Source organism: Sorex fumeus, unplaced genomic scaffold (genome assembly GCF_029834395.1).
Source record: "Sorex fumeus unplaced genomic scaffold, SorFum_2.1 ptg000169l, whole genome shotgun sequence".
In the NCBI taxonomy this organism is placed as follows: domain Eukaryota; kingdom Metazoa; phylum Chordata; class Mammalia; order Eulipotyphla; family Soricidae; genus Sorex; species Sorex fumeus.
This window is the reverse complement of record NW_026606226.1, coordinates 1,164,147-1,187,164: the sequence shown is the minus strand read 5'-3', so window position 1 is coordinate 1,187,164 and position 23,018 is coordinate 1,164,147. Positions and strand designations below refer to the sequence as shown.

At 48.2% G+C, this 23,018-nt stretch overlaps 1 protein-coding gene and 1 non-coding gene across 2 annotated transcripts; both read left to right on the top strand.

Annotated features, from left to right (window-relative positions):
* The first annotated feature begins 6,852 nt into the window (after nt 1-6,852).
* Nucleotides 6,853-6,957, top strand: LOC130016983 (U6 spliceosomal RNA). Its single transcript, XR_008791301.1, has one exon. It is a non-coding gene; the product is annotated as a U6 spliceosomal RNA (small nuclear RNA).
* A 2,715-nt stretch (nt 6,958-9,672) lies between these two features.
* Nucleotides 9,673-22,638, top strand: LOC130016925 (T-cell surface glycoprotein CD3 epsilon chain). Its single transcript, XM_056107655.1, has 9 exons — nt 9,673-9,719; nt 9,848-9,923; nt 13,083-13,103; nt 14,132-14,146; nt 18,383-18,400; nt 18,807-19,058; nt 20,225-20,392; nt 21,395-21,441; nt 22,450-22,638. The coding sequence occupies exons 1-9, from the start codon at nt 9,717-9,719 to the stop codon at nt 22,504-22,506; spliced, it is 657 nt and encodes a 218-aa protein (XP_055963630.1). The 5' UTR covers nt 9,673-9,716; the 3' UTR covers nt 22,507-22,638.
* Nucleotides 22,639-23,018: the final 380 nt, after the last annotated feature.

Sequence of the window (23,018 nt, the reverse complement as noted above, 5' to 3'; positions counted from 1 at the left end):
CCCCGCCCCCCCATGCCAAAGTCCCCCTCCCCATGCTCCACCCCCACCCTGGTCCTGGGAGGAGGTCATGTGGCGTGAGTCTCCAACAAGGCAAGTGCAACAGCACCCAGTTTGGTTCAATGGATGGAGAATAAATGTGCTCTGCCAGCAGAGGGAGCACAGAGGAGCCCACTCTCTAGAGTCCACACAGACTGTCAAGCGATTGGAGGGGAAAAAATGAAGTCATGAAATTTACATACAAGTGGTACTACATGGAAAGTATCATGTTAAGCGAAATGAGTCAGAAAGAGAGGGACAGACATAGAAAGATTGCATTCATCTGGGGAACATAAAGTAACAAAATAGGAGACTAACACCCAAGAATGGCCAAGATTAGTACCAGGAATTTTGCTCCATGGCCAGCCACACATACTAGGGGAAAAGGGAGCTCAGATAGAGAAGGGAGCACCAAATAAAGGGTGTTGGGAGGATCCTCCCAGGATGGGAGAAGCATGGTGAAAGTAGACTATAAACCGAACATGATTGCCTCTCAATGCCCCTTTTGCACACCACAGCACCCAAAAGGAGAGAGAGAACAAAAGGGAATGCCCTGCCACAGAGGCAGGGTGGGATGGGGGGACGGGGGGTGGGAGGGATACTGGGATCCGTGGTGGTGGGAAATGGGCGCTGGTGGAGGGATGGGTACTTGATCACTGTATAACTGAAACCCAAGCACAAAAATTTGTAAGCCTACAACTGTACCTCATGGTGTCTCACTAATAAAAATTTATAAATAAATAAATAAATAATGGTAGGTCTTCTGTCAAAAAATTGAATGTAATCAAAGTAGAGAGAGAGTAAAGTAGAAATCATCTGCCACGCTGGCAGGAGGAGGGGAGGGATAAGGGGTATATTGGGGTGCTTGGTGGTGAAAAACGGGCACTGGTGAAGGAATGGGTGTTTGATCGAGACTTTGTTATGACTGAGACTTTAACCTGAAAGCTTTGTAACTGCTCTCATGATGATTCAATAAAAAAAAAAAAAAAAGACTGAAACTCAGCAGGCCTAAGTCTCGGTTCCCCCACCTTCAGAAAGTCCCGACTTCTCAGAAAACAATACCATCCTGGGCAGATAAACTGACCCAAGAGAACAGCCTATCAGAGTAGGGTGCATGGGAGTCGGTGTCCAGCCAAGTAGAGAAGGCCTAGGGAGTGGAATCATGGGACCTGACAGGGACCAAGAATTAGAAACATAATGCTGGTCCCTGAAGTCACAGGACCAGACAGGGACAAGGATTGGAAACGTATTGCCAGTTCCTAGAAAAAATGCTGTTATGTAACCAAACCCTATATAAGCTGCTTAGACTTCGGAGTCAGGGTCCTTGTCAGGACTCCACTGCGTTGGATAAGACTTGGACCCTAGCTCGAGCTAGCGATAAAGGGGCCTGTAGCCTCGCGTCTGGTCTGGTCAATGTGTGACGAAACTCCCTTCCAGGGACATGACAAGATAAAACACTTATACAGTGAAAACTATAAATCACTGCTGAAACAGAAGAGAAAGGGAGAAAATGGGAAGGTATTGCCGGTTTATGGACTGGAAGAACCAGTACTGGCAAAACGGCTTTTCAAGTCCTGCTCGGTGCCTGCAGAGTGGTCCTGGAGGGTTCCTGCTCACAGCCCGGTTCCCGGCCAGAGGTGGCAACGCCCCAGGCCCCGCGCCGTCCCCACCACCGCAGCCCACAGCAGGTCTTGGAGGAAGGTCTCTCCTGAGTCCTTCAGCTCCGACTACCTGGAGACCAGACCCGAGGGCGAGGGCGAGGGGCCCCTGGCCAGGCTCTACTGGAACAGGGAAGCGCAGCCCACCCAGAGCGCCTGGGGCACCCAAGCCGGAGAGCACAGCATCACCGCAGGTCAGCCTAGACTCACAGCACCCTGGCGGCACCCTTGGGCTTCCTGACACCCTGAAGTCACTGCCAGGCCTCTGACCAGACTCCATCACCTCAGGACCGAGTTCACCAAGAAATCAACCTGCCAAAACTGTAGGCTATTGGCTCAAAGAGTAGTGGAACCCCGGGACAAGAACTGAGCGCTGGAGTAGGTAAAGCGGCCAACACGATGACCTTTCAGTACCTGTGCTGCAAACCATGATGCGCAAAAGAAAGGGAGGGGGGAGAGAGAGAGACAGAGGAAAGAGAGAGCGAGAGAGGAGGGAAACTGGGGACAATGGTGAAAGGTCGGGTGTTGGAGCAATTGTATGACTGAAACCCAGTCACGAACAACTTTGTAACTGTGTCTCATGGTGATTCAATTAAAAAAAATTTTTTTAAGTTAAGAATGAGGGGGCTGCGAAGTCATGAAATTTACATACAAGTGGTACTACATGGGAAGTATCATGTTAAGCGAAATGAGTCAGAAAGAGAGGGATAGAATAGAAAGATTGCATTCATCTGGGGGACATAAAGTAACAAAATAGGAGACTAACACCCAAGAATGGCCGAGATTAGTACCAGGAATTTTGCTCCATGGCTTGGAGGCCAACCACACATGCTAGGGGAAAAGGCAGCTCAGATAGAGAAGGGAGCACCAAATAAAGGGTGTTGGGAGGATCCTCCCAGGATGGGAGAAGCATGCTGAAAGTAGACTATAGACCAAACATGATTGCCACTCAATGCCTCTTTTGCAAACCACAACACCCTAAAGGAGAGAGAGAACAGAGGGGAATGCCCTGCCACAGAGGCAGAGTGGGATGGGGGGATGGGGGGTGGGAGGGATACTGGGATCAGTGGTGGTGGGAAATGGGCACTGGTGGAGGGATGGGTATTTGATCATTGTATAATTGAAACCCAAGCACAACATTTGTAAGTCTACAACTGTACCTCATGATGTCTCATTAATAAAAATAAAAAAATTTAAAAAAAAAAAGAGAGATTGGCTTAACGGCCTTGATCCCAGAGACTCAAAAACAAATCTCGAAACCCAGCGGCTTTTGGCAGAAATGTGTCCGGACCCCGCAGTCTGTCGCCGGGCCACCCCAGGGGGGAAAGGGTGCTGTCTCTCTGCCTGTTTCCTTCTGGCGGCTCGGTGGCTGTCATCCTCCAGAGGCCACTGGACAGTCAGGCTTGGGCCCGCAGTGACGAAACTTGTTGGGCCTCACAGGATGGGGTGGAGCCGGGCCTGTCCTCCCCACCCCAACGAGACCCCAAGTCATCGCCCACGAACGGCCTCTCTGGCTCCTCATCAAGCTGCTCAACGGCCACGATCCCAGAGACTCAGGAGCAGATCTCGAAACCCAGTGGCTTTTGGCAGAAATCCCTCCAGATTTAAGTGTTAAAATTTCAGAATTTCAAAACCACATGGCCCTACTGCAGTCACGCAACATCATATGTTATTCATAACCAGCAATAGAACACAAATTGTCTACTGTTGCCTTTTCAGCAGATCTGAGTGTTGGGGCAAAATATCAAATAATAATGGTGGGTCTGGTGTTGAAATATTGAACGTGATCAAAGTAGAGACGGAGTAATGGGGAAATCATCTGCCCCACAGGTAGGGGGATGGGGGTATACCGGGGGTTTTGGTGGTGGAGAATGGGCACTGGTGAAGGTACAGGTGTTTCATTGTATGACCGAGACTTAGACCCAAAAGCTTTGTAACTGCTCTCACAGTGATTCAATAAATAAATCACTTAATCACTTAATCACTTAATCCCCGTTATTCATCGATTTATTCGAGCGGGTGCCAGTAACGTCTCCATTCATCCCGGTTGCGTGCTAGCGTAGCCCAATGGTATCTGTTCGTTTTAGGAACATGTAGAGCCTCAAACCGATCATTTAGGGTCTTGACGAAGAAGTCTGACCATCTTATAGGTGGGCGTCCACGTGATCTTTTGATGTCTCGTGGAATCCAATCAGTAATGGCTCTAGTCCAACAGTTGTCTGTAAACCTCATTACATGTCCAGCCCATCTGATTTTTGATGTCTTGGCAAATGAGACAGCGTCCCTGATTCTTGAGCGTTGACGAAGATCAGAACTCCGGATTCTATCTCTCATTTGAGTGAATCGTGATATTCCAAGCATAGTTCTTTCGATTCCTCTTTGAGAGACCCGAATAGTGTTCTCATCCTGTTTTCGTAGGGTCCAGGTCTCTGAGGCATATGTTAATGCAGGAAGAATAGTGGAATCAAAGAGATGTGCTCATAGCTGGAGGTTCTTTGTCCTTTTAGTTATTTCTTCAATGCTCTTGAAGGCATTCCAAGCCGCTCTCTTCCTCCTGCGCAACTCAGGTGCCAGGTCATTCATCATGTTGATTTCTCGACCTAAGTATATATAACTGTTGCATTCGGAGATGGTGGTTCCGTTGAGAGCAAATGGAGCGTCAGGAACAAGGCTGTTTCTCATAAACATTGTCTTCGTAAGATTCAGCTGTAGTCCGACCTTTCCACACTCATGGTCAAAGTCCGCAAGCATTTGTGCCGCTTGGCTGATGTTTGGTGTTATTAGAACAATGTCATCAGCAAAGCGGAGGTGGTGTAGTTGCCGACCATCTATCTTCACTCCCATGTTTTCCCATTCTAGTCGTCGCATGATGTTCTCGAGGGTGGCACTGAAGAGTTTTGGTGAAATGGTATCACCCTGCCGAACCCCTCTCTTGATATGGATGATTACTTCTTTGTAGAATGGTGAGATCTTGGTAGTGAATCCGCAATAGAGCTCACGAAGGATCCTGATGTATCTAGTTTGTATGCCCTGATTGGCTAGGGCTTCCATGACCGCTTCCGTCTCAACAGAATCAAAGGCCTTCTTTAAATCAATGAACGTTAGACAGAGCGGCATCTTGAACTCCCGAGATACCTCAATGAGCTTGGTTATTGTGTGGATATGGTCAATGGTACTGAATCCTTTTCGGAATCCAGCTTGTTCACATGGTTGTCCTTCATCTAGTGTTCTGCTAATCCTATTCAGGATGACTCGAGTGAATAGTTTGTAGATGACAGACAATAGGCAGATTGGGCAATAGTTGCCAATGTCGTGGATGTCTCCTTTCTTGTATAGTAGTACAGTCTTGCTGGTTTTCCATTGGGATGGAACCTTGCATTCAGACAGGTAGCGTGTGAAGAGTCAAGCTAATGTATTGATGAGTACTGATGGTAAGTTCTTCAGGTGTTCAGGTCTGATCTTGTCTGGGCCAGGTGCTTTTTGTTTCTTTACCGACGAGATGGCATGTTGGATTTCGGAAGGGAGAACATTGGGAACAACATATCCATCATGTGGTATGTGGTATGTGGGCAAGTGGATGTGGCTATTAAAGAGATCTGAGTAGAAGTCATGAATAATCTTCTCCATTGCCCTTCTGGAAGATGTGATAGATCCATCATGATGTCGGAGGGCAGTCATCTTGGTTTTGTAGTTGGTGAAGGACAGGCGGGCATTACGAATGTTTTTCCCAGCTTCTGCTGCATCTACCAGTACTGCTGCTCTCCTGTTTTTGAGGTCATCCTTGATGGCTTTTCTGCACTGTTTTGCCAGTTCGGACGTTTGCTTGTGGTTGCCTGAGGCACGTGCCACGCCACGTTGGCGAATAAGTTCAAGAGTGTTCGAAGAAAGACGGTTTTTTGTGGTTATCTCTCTCTTGGCATTCCTTGCACAATCATGGAGGTGCTGAATCATTCGATCGTATTCCTCATCAATGTTGTCAATGACGGCATCTTCCCATGTTGCTGCAACAGAGCCAAAGAGTTCCCAGTTGGTGGTTGTTCTGGGAGTCTTCTTCTTAAACCTTGCATTCTTTTCTCCTCGTTCTGTGAGGTAGAATTTTGCACGAAGAAGACGGTGGTCTGATCCCGTTTGGAATTTTGGGACAACAGCAACATCGGTTAGGCAAAACCGCCGATTGAATATGATGTGGTCTATTTCATTGTGGAACCGTCCATCGGGAGACTCCCATGTCCAACGTTTAGATTCAGCCTTTTGGAATTGTGAGTTACCATGGAAGGTTTTGGTTGACATGATGAACTCAGACAGTCTGTCACCCTGTTCGTTCCATTCCAGGCCATGGGTTCCGATGTGGAGTTCATCGACTGATCTTCTTGGTCCTATCTTGGCATTAAAATCACCGACAATGATCTTGTAGAAGGTGTGATCTTCTTTATAGAATTTCTCCAGCTCCATGTAGAATTTCTCGGTTTCTTTTTCACCATAACTGGATGTTGGTGCATAGACAACAAAGATAGAAACTGCCGGTAGTGAGCCACATTTATTCAAGTGTAATCGTCCGATTCGGGTTGTTAGGCATTCAAATGAATCAATGCTTGTGACTAAGTTTGTGTTGACAAGGATACCGACACCACCGACGCCTCTTTTATCACATGTTCCAAGGAAAAACACCAAGGCAAACATGGGCTGCCAAAACGCAGAAAAACAAAAATGATTGTCTGTACTTTTAATGCTCGTATGCTGGCATCTGCTGCATCCATTGAAGACCTTATGGTACAAGCACGAAAGATCAAGTACAACATCATTGGTCTGACCGAAACGAGAAGACATCAATCCCATCATGCTGTTTTCGACACTGGAGAAGAACTATTCAATAAATAAAATTATAAAAAAATGAAAAAAAAAAAGAGATTGGAGGGAGAGAGTGGAGGAGAGAACGCCAGATGGGTCAGGAGTCCTTGAGGAACTTGCTCAAGGTCGTAAGGTTGATGCCCATGAGTTGCCAGCTGCAGGGCTGATGGATGGAAGATGATTCTTTCTAGTGAAGGGCCTAGAAACATGTAACGGGAGAAGAAGGTGAATTTCATTGGAGAGAGTATCCAGGTTCGAAGGGTTCACGGAGCTTGTCTGACCCCCAGACCCTATAAAGGTGTAAAGTGGGGCTTGCTTAGGCAACCAGGAGAGTAAAATTGATAAAATACAGAGAATATTTGCATGGTTCCTGTGCAAGGATGGCCTACATGGTGGTCGAGCATTCCACATTCTTTAAAAGAAACTAAGAACCAGAGAGAGAGTAGAGGGGAAAGACACTTCCCTTGCAGACAACTGACCTGGATTGGTCCCCGGCACTGCATATGATCTCACACCTGTTGCACAATCAGGAGGGCTTGATGAGAGCAAGGAAAGGAAGGAAGGAAGGAAGGAAGGAAGGAAGGAAGGAAGGAAGGAAGGAAGGAAGGAAGGAAGGGAAATGAGTAAGGGAAGGAAGGAAGGAAGGAAGGAAGGAAGGAAGGAAGGAAGGAAGGGAAATGAGTAAGGGAAGGAAGGAAGGAAGGAAGGAAGGAAGGAAGGAAGGAAAAGAGGGAGAAAGGGAGGGATAACAGAAGGAAAGAAAGAAAGAAAGAAAGAAAGAAAGAAAGAAAGAAAGAAAGAAAGGAGGAAGGAGGGAGGAAGGAAAGAGGGAGGGAGGGAAGGAAGGAGCCAATGAGTGAGAACCCTGAGCTTCTGCCACAGAACTGAATGTACCAAGGGAAAAGGGACCTATAGGCCAAGGTGGGGGCCTATTGATGCTCTAGAGGGGGGTGCCATGTAGTACATTGTGTGTTGAAAGCATTCATTTTAATACTAATCATGATCTCTTAAAAAATAAGATAAAGCTAAGGCCAAAATAAAGTCAGAATCCCCAAGGTGAACTAGATCAAAGGAGTTAAATGTTAAGATAGCACAAATCTAATTAGCCTGTCTAGCAATGACCTAGCGACCCCCCATGGTTAAATGTGAGATACCTTTTTTCAAAGAAACATGGGGCAGGAGAGAGTGCAGTGCATGTAGCCAACCCTAGTTCAGTTTCTGACACCACATGATCTAAGGATCCGCCCAGGATGGGAGATGCGCGCTGAGAGTAGACTATAGACCAAACATGATTGCCACTCAATGCCTCTTTTGCAAACCACAGCACCCAAAAGGAGAGAGAGAACAAAGGGGAATGCCCTGCCACAGAGGAAGGGTGGGATGGGGGGATGGGGGGTGGGAGGGATACTGGGATCAGTGGTGGTGGAGAATGGGCACTGGTGGAGGGATGGGTACTGGATCATTGTATAACTGAAACCCAAGCACAAAAATTTGTAAGTCTACAACTGTACCTAAGGGTGTTTCACTAATAAAAATTAAAAAAAAAAGAATGCAGGGAGTGATCCCTGAACGGAGAACCAGGAGCAGCCCCTAAGGTCTGCCATTTGTGGTCCAAACCACCCCCCTCCCCAAAAGAAGTTCATCAGTAAAGGTTCAATCTGGTAGGAACCAACTTGATACAGTTTGATCCACTCTAAACTGGTTAGAACCAGTTTGATCTGGTTTGAACAAGTTAATCCAGTTGGAGCAGCCAACAACACTGCCACAGACTGGCATTGGCACATGTTAGCACTGACTGGCACAGATTCCCACCATTTGCCACATACTGGCACATTTTTGCAGAGGGTGACATAGGCTTGGTATTGACTAACATGGACTAGCACCAGTTGGCATCTCCTGGCATAGACTGGCAGTATTGGCAGGATCCAGCACTATCAGGCAAGATTGGCATCTGTTGGCATCAACTGGCACAGGTTTGGCACTGACTGGGATGATTGGTATATATTGGTTCTGTTTGGAACAGACTGGCAGTAGCTGGCACTGTTTGGCACAGTCTGGCACATGTTGGTTACTGGTACTAGTTGGCACTAACTGGCATATGTTATCATGAGTTGACAGTGTCATTGAATGGAACAGAGTGGCACTACCTGTCACTTGTTGACATCAGATTGGCACTGGTTAGCAGAGACCAGCATAGATTGTCACTGACTGGCATGGGTTAGCACAGGCTGTCACAGTTTGGTACTGACTATCAAGGAATGGCACAGACTGGCATGGATTGGCACTGGGTGGCATGAGATGGTATATTGTGCAATAGTGTCATCTGGCAAGACTGGCACTGACTGGCATAAAATGGCATCAGTTACATGGGTTAGCACCGGCCAGCACATGTTGACACTGGCAGGAATGGACTGGCACTGGTTGTCAAAGAGTAGCACAGGATGACACTGACTGGCACCAGGTGATAATGCTGGCAACAGCTGACAAAGAATGGCATAGACTAGTGTCAATTGGTGCCAGTTGGTATGGGTTGGTAAGTTTAGCATTGTCTGGCTCAAATTGGCATAGACTAGTATAAGTTGCCACTGAATAACATGGTTTGACAACTGCTGACACAGAGTGGTGCAATTTGGCATATACTAGCAAAGTCTGGCAAGACTGGCACTTCCTGGGACAGGGCAGTACTATCTGGCACAAGGTGGCACTGGTTGACTTGCACAGGAGAGGCTCCCTTCTGCTCCAGATCCTCACTTCCTGACACAATTTGTTTTCTGAGGGTTGAGAGGTTTCCTTTGAAGGAAGTTCCATTGAAAAGGGACCTTATGCGAGCTAAATTACCAGCTGTTACATAACATACACCATACCCATTACATACATGCACCATACCCGTTATATACATATACCATACCCGTTACATACATGTACCATGCCCATTACATACATGTACCATACTCATTACATACATATACCATACACCATTAGCTTTCACCGGCGTCCGTTGGTTGTTCTTAGGGAACAGTGACAAGGCCAGCTCTCCTCGTCAACCCAGGTGGCTGACTCCGCCTTTATCATCTCCCAGTGACGTAGTCCCTGCAGGCCGGGGGGCCTCTCCACACTTCCTGTGTGGGGTTCAGAAACCCGCCTCCGAGCCCGGACAGGTGCCTGCTACAGAAAATGGTGAGTCTCTCTCTTACAAAGCCCCCTTTCATGTTGGCCCCGGGACCCCCCTCTCTGAGCAGCTGGGGTTTGGAAGAGGACCTCTGGTCTTTTCAGAAGCAATAAGCCAACAGCCTCCGCCATCTTAGGTTGAGCAAGTGTCCGGGGAGAGGACAATGCAGCCAGGGGCGCTCTGGAGAGTTCTGGGACTCTGCATCTTATCAGGTGAGTGGGATGGAGTGGAGGGGAGCTCAGATCCCAGAAGATGCGGGAACTGTTTGTGCCATGCCAGGGTGGGGAGCGAGATCTGAGAAGGGCCGTAGATCACATCTATTGAAAGTCAACAGTATTCCCTGCCTCTAGAACAAGCTTGCTCTGTTCAGGAGCTGACGCATCCATTTGGATAAGAACAAACAACGCAACCTCATGGTGTTTCACTAATAAAAAAAATAAATATAAAAAAAGAAAAAACAACACAGAGGCTGAACTCAAACTCTGGGTTTAGCAACACCTCTGAACGTATTTTAAAAGAATTCAAAAATTTTGATCCTTTATAGCTGACTAGGAACATTTTTGTTTCTGTTTTTGAATCACATCCAGCTGTGCTCAGGGCCTACTCCTAGCTCTGAGTTCAGGGATCAATCTTGGCAGGGCTCAGGGGACCATATGGGGTACCGGGGATCAAATCTAGGTTGGCCACATGTAAAACCAAGGGCCCTTCCCATGAATTTTTTTATGGTTTTAGACCTTCTTGAAGCCAGGTAGAGTATAAATTGATAAATCACCGTACCAGGATGTGGCTCAGCCATAGAACATTTGCTTTGCCTTATGAGGTCCTAGATTTAATCCATAGCACTAAAAGAAAAAAAAGAAAAAGAAAAAAAATATATATATAGTAGGGATGAAGGAGGCAGCCCCAAGGGCTAGTGTGTGTGTGTGAGTGTGTGCGCGTGCTTTGCAGACAGCAGTGCCTTGTGTGATCCCTGATATTGCGATTCTCCTGAGCGTTTGTAGGAGCAATCTGAGCCCTGAGCACCACCAGGTATGACCAAAAAACAAACCCCCCAAAAAGGCATAAATGAATTGATGTCCAGGAAGAGCATGTTTATAGCCGCCATGAGAGGAGTCAGATTCCAGTGAAAAGTTGCCGCGCGCATTGCAGGCCGCACTCTCGTCTTGACTGGCCCTGACACCCCGACACTCAGCCTCTCTCTCCCGTGTCCTCCAGTCACAGCAGAGGAAGGGGAAGGCTCAGACCCACAAACAAGTTCAATGATTTGTTGAAAATCCCAGAGCTAGTCACTGCTAAAGCCACTCTGGGAAGTACGACTGTCTGTCTGTCTGCCTGTCTGTCCATACGTCAACGAGGCCTACATAGTTTCCTCCAAAATCGGTCCTGTATAAATTTATTTCTGAGACCAAGAAGTATGTTCTCTCGGCCGGGATCCTGTCCTAGGGACACTGTGGTGATGTCCCCACTTCCTGCTTCATGGGGGCTTTCTCAAGCTTGAACACTACTCAGGAGCCTGCTGGAAATGGCAGCTTCTGCTTCTGTAGAACCTAGAGCGTAAGCTACGAGAGAGAGAGAGAGAGAGAGACAGAGACAGAGACAGAGACAGAGACAGAGACAGAGGCAGAGACAGAGACAGAGCATCAAAGACCCAGCACCCCTAGATTTGGTGTTACAGGAATATGTCTGTTGTTCTGAGTAGAAACAGACGAAGGAATGTCACCCAGTCAAGGAAATGTGGATAGAAGATAAAGATTTAGAGTCATAGAAACTTCCAGGCCAAGCGATAGCATAGCAGGGAGGGTGTTTGCCTTGCACACATTTGGCCAGCCCGGGTTTGATTCCGGCAACCCATACCCCCAAGCAACACCAGGAGTAGTTCCTAGGTGCAGTGCCAGGAGTAACCCTTGAGCATCATAGGGGGTGACCTAAAAAAGCCAAAAAAAGGGGGCTGGAGTGATAGCACAGATGGTAGGGCGTTTGTCTTGCATGCGACTGAGCAGGGTTCGATTCCCAGCATTCCATATGGTCCCCTGAGCCCTGCCAGGAGTAATTCCTGAGCGCATGAGCCAGGAGTAACCCCTGTGCATCGCCGAGTGTGACCCAAAAAGAAAAAAAAAAACAGAAAAAAAACAAACAAACAAAAAGCCAAAAAAATAAAAATAAAAAATCTGGAATCTTCCAGGCCAGGCCTAGGAAACCATCCATCGTGATGAATCCACACAGTTGCCGAGAGTTCTGGGGTTACAGTGAAAATGGATCACATTCCCCCAGTGGAGTCTAGTTGATGAGTAATCAGATAGTCCAGCTTTTCGTCTCTGGCCTTGGAGAGATGAGAGTGCCTTGTACACAGCCAACAGGAGTTCAGACCTTGGCATCCAATAAGGTCCCTCAAATCCTGCCAGAAATGACCCTGAACACAGAGCCAGAAGTAGGCCCTGAGCACCTCCAGCTATGGCCCCCCAAACAAAGTATTTTCCATCTCTTTCTCAAGCAGAAAAGAAAATTTAAAATGGAGCCCAGACCTGCAGAAGCTAGGGAAGTAAGAAGCCCCTCACTGTGTGAATCTGGCCTGCCCAGAGCTCTCCGTCTGCCCAGAGCCGGCTCTTCATGAGGGGGACTTTCCTCTTGCTCCTATCACCTAAAAAGGCAGCCCCAATCCTTTCTCTAACTCCTGTTGGTGAAATACCGTGGGCTCCTATTTAACACTAGATGCTTCCTCACTGGTCCCAACTTGCCTATACACCCATGGTCAAGGTTCGAACCTGGGCCTCTGACCACCAATGCAGGGATGACTGTGAGCTAATGGAGGTTGGGTCACATCCAATGTTCACAAACAGTCGGACGATGATGCAGACCCTTTTTTGCCTAGAGGGGGACCGAAGTGATAGTACAGTGGGTAGGGCATTTGCCTTGCACGGCTGACCTGGGTTTGATCCCCGGCATCCCATGTAGTCTACCCGTGCACTGCCAGGAGTAATTCCTGAGTGCAGAGCTGGGAGTAACCTCTGAGCATCTCTGGGTGTGACCCAAAAAAGTAAAAAAAAAAATTTACTTTGCATATGGCTGACCTGGGTTTGATTCCCGGCATCCCATATGGTCCCCCGAGCACCAACAGGAGTAATTCCTGAGTGCAGAGCCAGAAGTAATCCCTAAGTATTGCCGGGTTGGCCCAAAAAAGCAAAAATTAAAAATAAATAAATAAATAATTTCCATTGGACAGTAGTAGACTACAACTTAACATTCCCAGCTCTTTCCCATTATCAGTGGAACTTAAGATAATATAAATAAACAATGTCTTCTTTTTTTTCCCCCAGATGTTCAGACACCAGCAACACTTACTAACTCTTTTTTTCTTATTATTTATTTTCTAGTTGGCGTTTGGGGGCAAGACGGTGAGATACATTTTCTTTCCTTCTTATGAAATCAGCCCCACGCAGTTTGTGCCATCTCTAGCTCCCCTCCGGGCCCACCCAAAGATGTTCCTACCTTTCTCGGTCTTTCTTTCTTCCATCTAGAGCTAGTTGTAAACAAAGAGAGACAAGAGACAGGGATCAGAGTTTGTCACGCGTTTGAACCCTGAGCTATTCTAAAGGAGAAAAAAAAAAAACCGAGACAATCACATTGAAAAGACCAACAATTGCATTTATTCGTTGGCAATTCATATTTGCCATGAGTCTGTCAGGGGTGCTCGGCAGGAACACCGGGGGTGGGGTGGGGAGGGACATGGGGGAGCCTCTGGGAAGCACGAGTGCCCTGTGGGAATCCCAGATGCGAAGGCTCTGACCACATGTGGCCTGGTGAGCACACAGGCCCATCCTACTGTCTCAGCCACATGAGCAGGGGCAGGAATTCCCTGAGAGGAAAGCCTTTCTGCCCCAGCACCTCTTCCAAATGAGCTGCATGGGGGAAGCTCTTTCAGACTGACTATCCCAGGCAAACCTGAGCAATCCACTTGCTGCCACATAGTCCACGGGCTCCTTGTTTCCTTTTTGACAGGGCAGCATGCTTTACTGTGCTTCCTTACTGACAGATGGTTAACGTGGGAAGCCCCCACTGTGCTGTAGGAGAGCGCATCATTTTACAATGCTATTGCCAGCCACAGTTGCTGCTTGTTTATCCAATGGCACATGCCAGATTCTCTTCCTCATTTCCATCTGTGTGCATCTCAGGGACCACTAGTGTGGAAACTGGGGCCAGCCTGCGGTGTCGAGAGTCATGAGTTGGCTTGGAATAGGGTGGAAAATGATGACTGAGGTTCACGAATGGTCATCAGATCGCTAACTCCTGTAGGTTGTAGGTTCCCAGTGGGGTTGGATCCACAGCTTCCTTAAGGTTGAGGGAGGGTCCCAGTCTAAGGAGGGAATTTGATCTGAGGGACCGTCTGGAGTATGACTAATGGTTTCTTGCATCCTCTTTTCAGAACAAGAAAACGCTGGTAAGAGAATTTAATTTTTTTTCTCCTTCTTTTATTTAATTAGTGATAGAGAATGATCAGAGACATAAAATAAACACCACAGACCAGAACTCTTAGAGGAAGTGTGACTGTCTTCCCGCTAGTGTTGTCTGAGAAGTACCTGTGTTTGTTACTGTCATGTGCCATCATAGCAATAAATGATACGGATCTTTGAGCATGTGTGCAAGGGAAGGATAAAAAATGTAGGTGTGGGTGAGAGTCCTCCATTTTTGTGTCGATCATGAATTTGGAGTTTTTTGTTTACTTGCTTGCTTTGCGGGGCGGGGCACACACCTGCTCAGGGATCACTCCTGGCAGTGCTCAGGAGACCATATGGGATCAAACCGCATGCAAGGGTCAACCGCAAGCAAGGCAAATGTCCTATCCTCTGTACTATCACTCTGGCCCCTCCATCATGAGTTTGTTCAGTGAACACTTTGAAAATGAATAATCATACTCTTGAACGCATCACTAATTCACTCCCTAATGGTCTTGTTTGAGAAAAAAATGAATAATACAGGAGCTAGTATAGGGATTACTTGCATTGCATACAACATCAACTGATCCCCAGCATCACCAGGTGTGGCCCAAAACCCCCATCAAAGTTGATAATACAGTGTGTGCTCATTGCAGTGATTCAGGCAGATATAGAGTTAAATATAGAGGCAGTCACCTCTGCAGAGGATATTTGGGGAGGCTCCTGAAAGGAGGTCATTCTCTTTTTTGTGGGGATAAAAAAAAAAGAATGACCTCCTTACCATACCTGGTGATGCTCAGGGGTTTCTTTGGGCTCTGCACTCAGGAATCACTCCTGGCAAGTGTTGGGAACCATATGGGATGCTGGGGATGGACGCCAGGTCAACCATATGCAAGGCAAGAATCCTACCTGCTATACTATCACTCCAGCCCCAGGAAGTCATTCTTGAGCATAGTTTTTAAGGATGAGCTTGTGTTTTCGGAGGAAGCACACTTTAGGCAAAGGAGAAAGAGAGGGCTGTGGGGGGTGAGGGTGAGACTAACGCTGAAGCTAGACTGCCATATTGGAACTCTCTTTTTGTCATGTTTTCTTTTATTTGGGGGCCACACCCGGTGGTACTCAGGGCTTACTCCTGGCTCTGCAGTTAGGGATCACTCCTGATGGTGCTTAGGGGACCATTCCAGAATCAAACCTGGCTGGCCACTTTTGTGTAAGGCAGACGCCTCTCTCCAGCCCCTTAAACTGCCATATTCGAATGTGGGCTCCATTTCTTTCTTTTTTAAATGAAATAATATAGTTTTATTTAGAGAAATATAAAGAAGAAAGCGTTCTATATTCAAGAGAGAACATGAGCTTCTCCGGATGGAAAAAGTTGAGTACACATCTCAGGCTGAGACGGATCTGAATCTCCTAGATAAAGAAATTCAGGCTTCTTTTCTTTCTTGCTGCCTGTCTTCAAATAGTGTTTTTTTCTGGGTCATAGCATCATTGTGTGGGAGACTTCGTGATATCTAGTTTGAGAGGTTGTGATGTGGCTGGAATGAACAATTCACTTAGAACATTATCTGGGAGCCGTGGGTAGAATAGTGGGTAGGGCATTTACCTTGCACGCGCTGACCTGGGTTCGATCCCCGGCATCCTATATGGTCCCCCAAGCACCGCCAGGAGTAATTCCTGAGTGCAGAGCCAGTAGTAACTCCTGAGCATCGCTAGGTGTGACCCCCAATAAATAAATATTTAAAAAAAATAACATTATCTGACAGACAGATAGAAGGCAGTGACATGGGGGGGGGGGGGCATGGGGAAGCTTTTAGCTATGATGAAAGAAGCAGCCTTGTTTTGGGTTTGGTTTGGGTTTTTTTGGTTTTTGTTTATTTGTTTGTTTTTGCTTTTTGGGTCATACCTATCCATGCTCAGGGGTTCCTCCTGACTCTGCACTCAGGAATTACTCCTGGCCGTGCTTGGGGGACCATATGGGATGCCGGGGATCAGACCAGGTTGGCAAATGCCCTACCTGCTGTACTATTACTCCAGCCCTTATTTTGTATTATAAAGATAATAAGCATTTGTTTTTGGGGGGCTGGGGATGAAATCTAATGATAGTTTATGCATTCCTTGTAATGAACAATCCCTGGGTTCAGTACTGAGCACCACACAGACTCATAAAAAAGAGATGGGGGCTGGAGAAATTGTACAGCAATTAAGATGTTTGCCTTGCATGCACCTGACCCCAGTTCAGTGCTCCCAGCACCACATGGTCCCCCATAGACCACTGGAATGGACTTCCAAGCACAGAGCTGAGAATAGCTAGGTGAGGCCCCAAGCAAACAAACTAAGAGATATAAAGTGCATTGAACATGTGTGTTTATGGTATTATTTTAAATACCTTCTGTGATTCTTCTAACATTTTTTATTGCGCCTATTAGGAAACCCAGGCTTAGGAAATACATAAATCATGGATCTATGTGCTGACTGAGCTAACACAATGCTCATTCTCTGTGTCTGGATGTGGATAGAATCGGTGCGAGCCAGGAGAGCTTATGACTTGCATGTATGAAAGCTTGGGCTCCACCCCTGACACGCCCTTCAAAAAACAGTTGATAACTGTGTTTACAGAAGTTGTAAATATCGCAATTTTAAAAGTATATTCTTTGGTTTCTGGGCAAGGGTGGTACACCTGGCAATGCACAGGACTAACTCCTGGCTCTAGCACTTGGGAGGTCACTCCTAGAGGGGCTCAGGGAACCATTTGTAGTGTCATGGATTAAACTTGGGTCAGCCACATGCAAGGCAAACGTCATCCCTGATGTACTATCTTCACAGTCCCTAAAAATATATTTTTTAATATCTTTCTGGGCTGGAGAGATAGTACAGGGAGTAAGGCCCTTGCCTTGCATGCAGCTGACCTTGGTTTGATTCCCAGCACTGCCAGAGTGACCAAGGTATGCCACCAAGAGTAAGCACAAGTGTGACTCTAACACAAAGCAGAAGATCCTTGTGAGGGCCAGAGAGAGAGTGCAAAGGGCTGAGTGTTAGCTTTGCATGTGGGAGGACCTGGTTTCATCCCCCGCGTCTCTGTGTTCAGTCTTCTGAGCGCTGCTGGGAACAATTCCCATGCACAGAGACCAGAGTAGGTCCTGAGCACCACAGGGTATGGACCCCAAGCTATATATATATATATATATATATATATATATATATATATGAGCATCCCGATTTCTGACAGGTATCGACCTTTTCTGTGCAAGCAAACGCTACGCTCTATTATGGAATTTGTGGTAATGAGAGTTGTGAGCAGTTTCTTTTTTCCATTTCTTTCCCAAGCAAGTACACCGAGTGAAATTTCTAAAATTTCTAAATTTCTAAAATTTCTAAATGTCTAAATTTCTAAAATTTCTAAAGTGAAATTTCTATTTACCTTTAGATTCTTTCTTGGTGATGTTATAGTTGAACTTTGCTAAGAAGCAGCAACATTAAAAATAATTGGGTGGCACAGTGGGTAGGGCATCTGCCTTGCACTCGGCCGACCCAAGTTCGATTCCCAGCGTCCCATATGGTCCCCTGAGCACCGCTAGGAGTACTTCCTGAGTGCATGAGCGAGGAGTAACCCCTGTGCAACGAACACTGGGTGTGACCCAAAAAGCAAAAAGAAAAAAGAAAAGAAAAAAAAAGGAAAGAAAATAATTGGATCCAGAGCTGAAAGCATATACATAAATGAGAATAGGCATTATATTATATTATACTAAGTGGTTTTAATTTTTTTACTTACAAAGGTCAAAATCATATAGTAATCACTAATTGGATCTTACTGATTTATTTTCTGATCATTCTATTTGCCAGTTCTTAAAGTTTTGTTGGAATAAGCAATATAAAGTAAAATTTTCATGTGCCAAAGGGGGCAGTTTGGAGCTGGGAGGGAAACTGTGGATATTGATGGAGGGACGGTCACACTGGTAGGGTTGGAACACTAATTGCTTGAAGCAACTGTATAATGAACAATTTTGTAAACCATAGTGTTTTAAATTAAAAAAAACTAATTAGAAAAAGAAAACAATTAGAAAGGGGGCCACTTTGTGCAGGGGCTCTTCCTGGCTCTGTGCTCAGGAATCACTCCTGGCTCTGTGCTCAGGGTACTGAAACAGTATCAGCCAAACGCAAGACAAGTGTCTCAGCCCCTGACCTATTTCTCAAACCCAAACCAAGCCTAACTTCTTACCATTCTTCCCTTGTTTCATTTTCAGAGGTGTCTTCACCGGCTAGTGAGTGTCACTTCTCTTTTACACAGCCTATCTGCAGATGCAGGTCGGTGGAGGGGAGACAGGGGCCCGAGTGAGAGAGGTTTACCCAACATGGTGGTCCTCCCAACCTTCCATTTCCATGTCCCGTCCTAGAAACATTCCAATTTGGGATTTTTCCCCCCTTAATTTCCTTCATCCCACCCCCCACCTCCTGCCCCAGCCCATATCTACCCTCTAACTCAGGCATGTCCTTTGAAAGTTCTCTAGCATCCCCTTAATGTGGTCCATTTCCGTTCTGCAAAGGAAAGCTAAGCCCTGCCTGCAGACAACTCTCCACACTGGGCTGGTTCCCGTAGCCCTCTTTGCCTTCTCTGCCTCCTTCCTCGTGTCTCCCTCCCATTTCCCTCTCTTCTCTCCCATTCCCCAGACTATCCAACCTATGAAGTCTCCATCTCGGGGAGCAAGGTGGTACTGACATGCCCCAAGGACTATTGGGACCAGGACCTGGAGGATATGAAAATCACATGGGAGAAGAAAGATGAAAAACAGCAGGACGAGACCTCCTACACCTACGCCATAAACAATTTCTCTGAAATGGAAGACAGTGGTTATTACAGATGCTACAATGAAAAAAATAAGGGAAAAGGAAAGGACCATTATCTCTACGTGCGAGCACGAGGTAACGTGGGTCTGCAGTGCTCTCTGTGCCAACCAGCCCCCCTCCCCCCATAGCTTCCCCTCACCCAGCTCAGTCCCCGGGCTCTGTGCTTCTCTCTGGGGCCACATCTGTGTCTCCAAGAATACAGAGGGACCCCCGGATGGGGGTCATCAGCACCTGCTTTAAAACAACATCTCCAGGAACAGTCTCGGCCACTTGCGTTACAGCGAGACGACAATTCTAGTGCCACAGCAAGTGCTGTGAGTTTCTAGGGAGCTTTTTGGTTTTGGTTTGGGGACCACACCCGGTGATGCTCAGAGGTTACTGCTGGCTCTATGCTCATTAATCACTCCTGGCAGTGCTCAGGGGACCATAGCGGATGATCCCCGGGAATTGAACCCAGGTCAGCCACATGTCAGGCAAGCACCCTCCCCACTGTACTACCTCTCTGGCCCCCCTTCTCAGGAGCTTAATTGGGGAGCAACTCTTGGGAAGGTTTTATAGAAGAGATTGAATGTCACTATGATAAATTGCTGTCAGTTACTCTGGGGAGCTGGTTCAAAGGGCTGGAGGACATGGTTTGCAAGTGGGAGCCACCGACTCAATCCCCAGCACCGCAGGGACCCCACCCCTCAAGCACCACAGAGAGTGCCCACCCCATGCCCCGAAGGACATGTCATAGTGATTACAGATAAAGGGAACTCATATCCATCCTGGTTTTATGGAATTTTGATCTCTGAGCCAAACACTCGCCAGGAACTGCTTCACACTAACCTCCGGCCAGCTAGGGAGACGTCCTGATTTCTCCCTGCTTCATCTGGGAGGAACCAGAGACTTTGAGAGTCGAAAACACATTTCATGGGTAGTACATGTGAGAGGATCTGGGTTTGATCCCTGGAATTCCGCCCCCCAAAAAAAAACCCCACAAACATACAAAAAAGGAATGGACCAGAGAGATAGTACAGAGAGACTATGCAGGCATTGCCTTGCTTTTGGTTGATCTTGATGCAGTTTCCAGTCTCACATCTGGTCCCTCAAGCATTGCCAGGAGTGACCTCTGAGCACAGAGCAGATGGGGGCCATGGCAAGCACAGGTGCCTTGTGGGGACAGTCCCCGTCACGTGTTTCTTCCTCGGACCTGCTGTCCTTGTCCTCTGGGCCTATCTGTGATCTCTCTGATCCCGCAGTGTGTGAGACCTGCTTGGAGTTGGGTGTGGCGGAAGTGGCCACCATCATCGTGGCTGACCTGTGCATCACGCTGGGCCTGCTGGTGGGCGTGTACCACTGGGGCAGGAACAGGAAGGCCAAGGCCAAGCCCGTGACCAGAGCAGCAGGCACCGGCGGCCGGCCCAGGGGTAAGACCACGGGGAGGGCTTTGGGACACTCAGGGGAGTGTCCGAGTCCAGCTGGCCCTGTAGGGTGGCAAGTGCAAGGACGGGAAAAGCAGCTTCTGCTGAACTTTGCTGGGACACCAAGGACTCTACGGGGGGGGGGGGGGGGGGGGGGGGAGTGGGGGGAGGGGGAGGTTGCCTCTCAGCCGGCTCCTCTCATTCCCCACCAACCCCTGAGAAAAGTGCAAAATGGTTGCATTAATGTTTGGTTTGGTTTGGTTTGGTTTGGTTTGGTTTGGTTTGGTTTGGTTTGGTTTGGGACCCACCCAAGGACACTCAGGACTGCTCCTGGCACTCCCGCCTGTAGAGCCCGCACTCCGACACTCTGAGCCTTCCCCCCAGCCCAAAGAATTTGATCTTGTTTGGGGAGGAGGGACACACTCAGCTGTGTTCAAGGAGCACTCCCGGCATTGCTCTGGGGACCACACGGGGGTGGGGGGGGGGGGTCAGGGGTTGAACCAGAATTGGCCACTTGTAAGACGAGTACCCTATTCTATCTCTCTGGCCCAGACTTTTGCCTTCTTTTTGTGGATTGCTTGTTGGTTTGTTTGTTTTTTTGGGGGGAGGCGGTTTGCTTCTGGAGGACCTTGGGCACCAAGCAGTGCTGGGGATGGTGCCCGGGGCATCCACATGCAAGGCCTGCACTTTGGCCCTTTGAGTCATCTCCTTGACACGCAAAAGAAGAGTTTTCAATATCAGAACAGGCCCCCACGTGCCCATCAGTGTCCATCTCCATGGTGGAGTAAGGGGGACCTAGAGACCCTCGTCACCTCTTTCCTTTTTCATTCCCCCTCCCACTCCACCACAGGAGATGTGGCAGGAAAACAACAAAGGAACCGATTTAGGGATGGAGGTAGGCAGGGAGGAGAGGGCTTGGTGAAGGGCCTGACAGCACGGATATGAGGCTCGTGGCCTCATACCAGGGCTTCCTGGAGACTTAACGCTTCCCTCCTTCCTTCTTTTCAGGACAAACTAAGGAGAGGCCCCCACCGGTCCCCAGCCCAGACTATGAGGTAATGAGAGGGAGTGTGTGTATGGGGGAGGTGGGTCCTTGCCAGGGAGAGGGGACAAGGCAGGACTGACCATCTGGCTTTCAAGGCACTGCAGAGCCCTCACCCGAGGCTCCCCCATAACCCCCCGCCACAGTGCTAGCCTTACTCATTAGTGGAGATCTGACCACGGGGACAAATCCCACCAGCACACGCTGTCCTGCTAACACCGCTGCCTCAGTCAACACATAACTTGGTTAAGAAACTATTTCAGGGGACCAGAATGATATAGCATGGTGGGTAGGGCGTTTGCCTTGCACACGCCTACCTGGGTTCAATACCCAGCATCCCATATGGTCCCCTGACCACCGCCAGGAGCAATTCCTGAGTGCAGAGCCAGGAGTAATCCCTGAGCATCATGGGGTGTGACCCAAAAACCAGAATAAGCAAAAAGAAAAACAATTTCACTGCCTCCTACACATACACACACACACACACACACACACACACACACGCACACATACACCCTGCTTGCTGCAGCTCTCCCCCACTGGCCATTTGCTCAACAGTGAGATTCACACACACACACACACACACACACACACACACACACACACACACCTCATACCTCTGACCCAGCGGGAGACCCTCAGGCCAATTCTCCTGGCTTGGTGTGTGTATTCCCAATAGACACGGCTGCACATCTTGGATGTCACTCCTGGACACACTCACCAAATATTTATTAATTACCCATCCAGCAGGTGGTATATTGTCTTTGCATGCAGGTCTCTGCTCCGCTCTGACCGATGCTCCGAGGCCTACCCTCCTCTGTTTCCCATTTCTGAGGTGGGAAAGTTGAGGCTCAGGGAAGTGGCTTGGGCCTATCTCCTGTTGGGGCCAAGTCAGTGACAAACCTACCTTTCAGATGCCTAGTCCCTGCTTCCTCCCCGGTCCTCCAGCTAGATGGGCAGAGGCCAGCTTTGGGGGAGTTTCTTCCCCCCCACAGTGACCACCCCACTCTTCCACCCGCAGCCCCTCCGGAAAGGCCAGAAGGAACTGTACTCGGGGCTGAACCACAGAGGCGTCTGACAGGTCTGGGGACCCCCCTCCCCAGGGCTCTCCTGGATCCCCGCTCCTCCCGTGCCCTGGCTGAGGGACAACAGTCCCTCTGTCTGATGGGAAATTGCGTACTGCTGCCCCCACCGTTGCCCCCTGTCCCCAGTTGCCTCCTTCGAGCTGGCACCCCATTCTGGACTGAGGTGCCTTCCTGTCCTCCGAGGCCTGGCCTCACCCCCCTCACACCTGTGCCCTTCGTCAGCGTCAGCGTCTCAATCTCACATTGCCACCATTGTCATTGGCTTTGATGTTCCCCTTTCCTTCCTCCCCAGTCTCCAAAGCACCCAGTTCCCACCTCCCACCCCACCCCCAGGCTCCACTTCAAAGCCCCAGTCACCTGTGGCCGGGCCCTTGGCAGGGCGGCTAGAAATAAAAAGCTTTTGGCCAAAGGACTCACTGTGTCTTTTCTGGGAAACCGTCAGAGGCTGCCCAGTTTCCTGAGCGCATGCAGGTTCTCTCTACCGTCGCCTAATTTCTAGCAACGT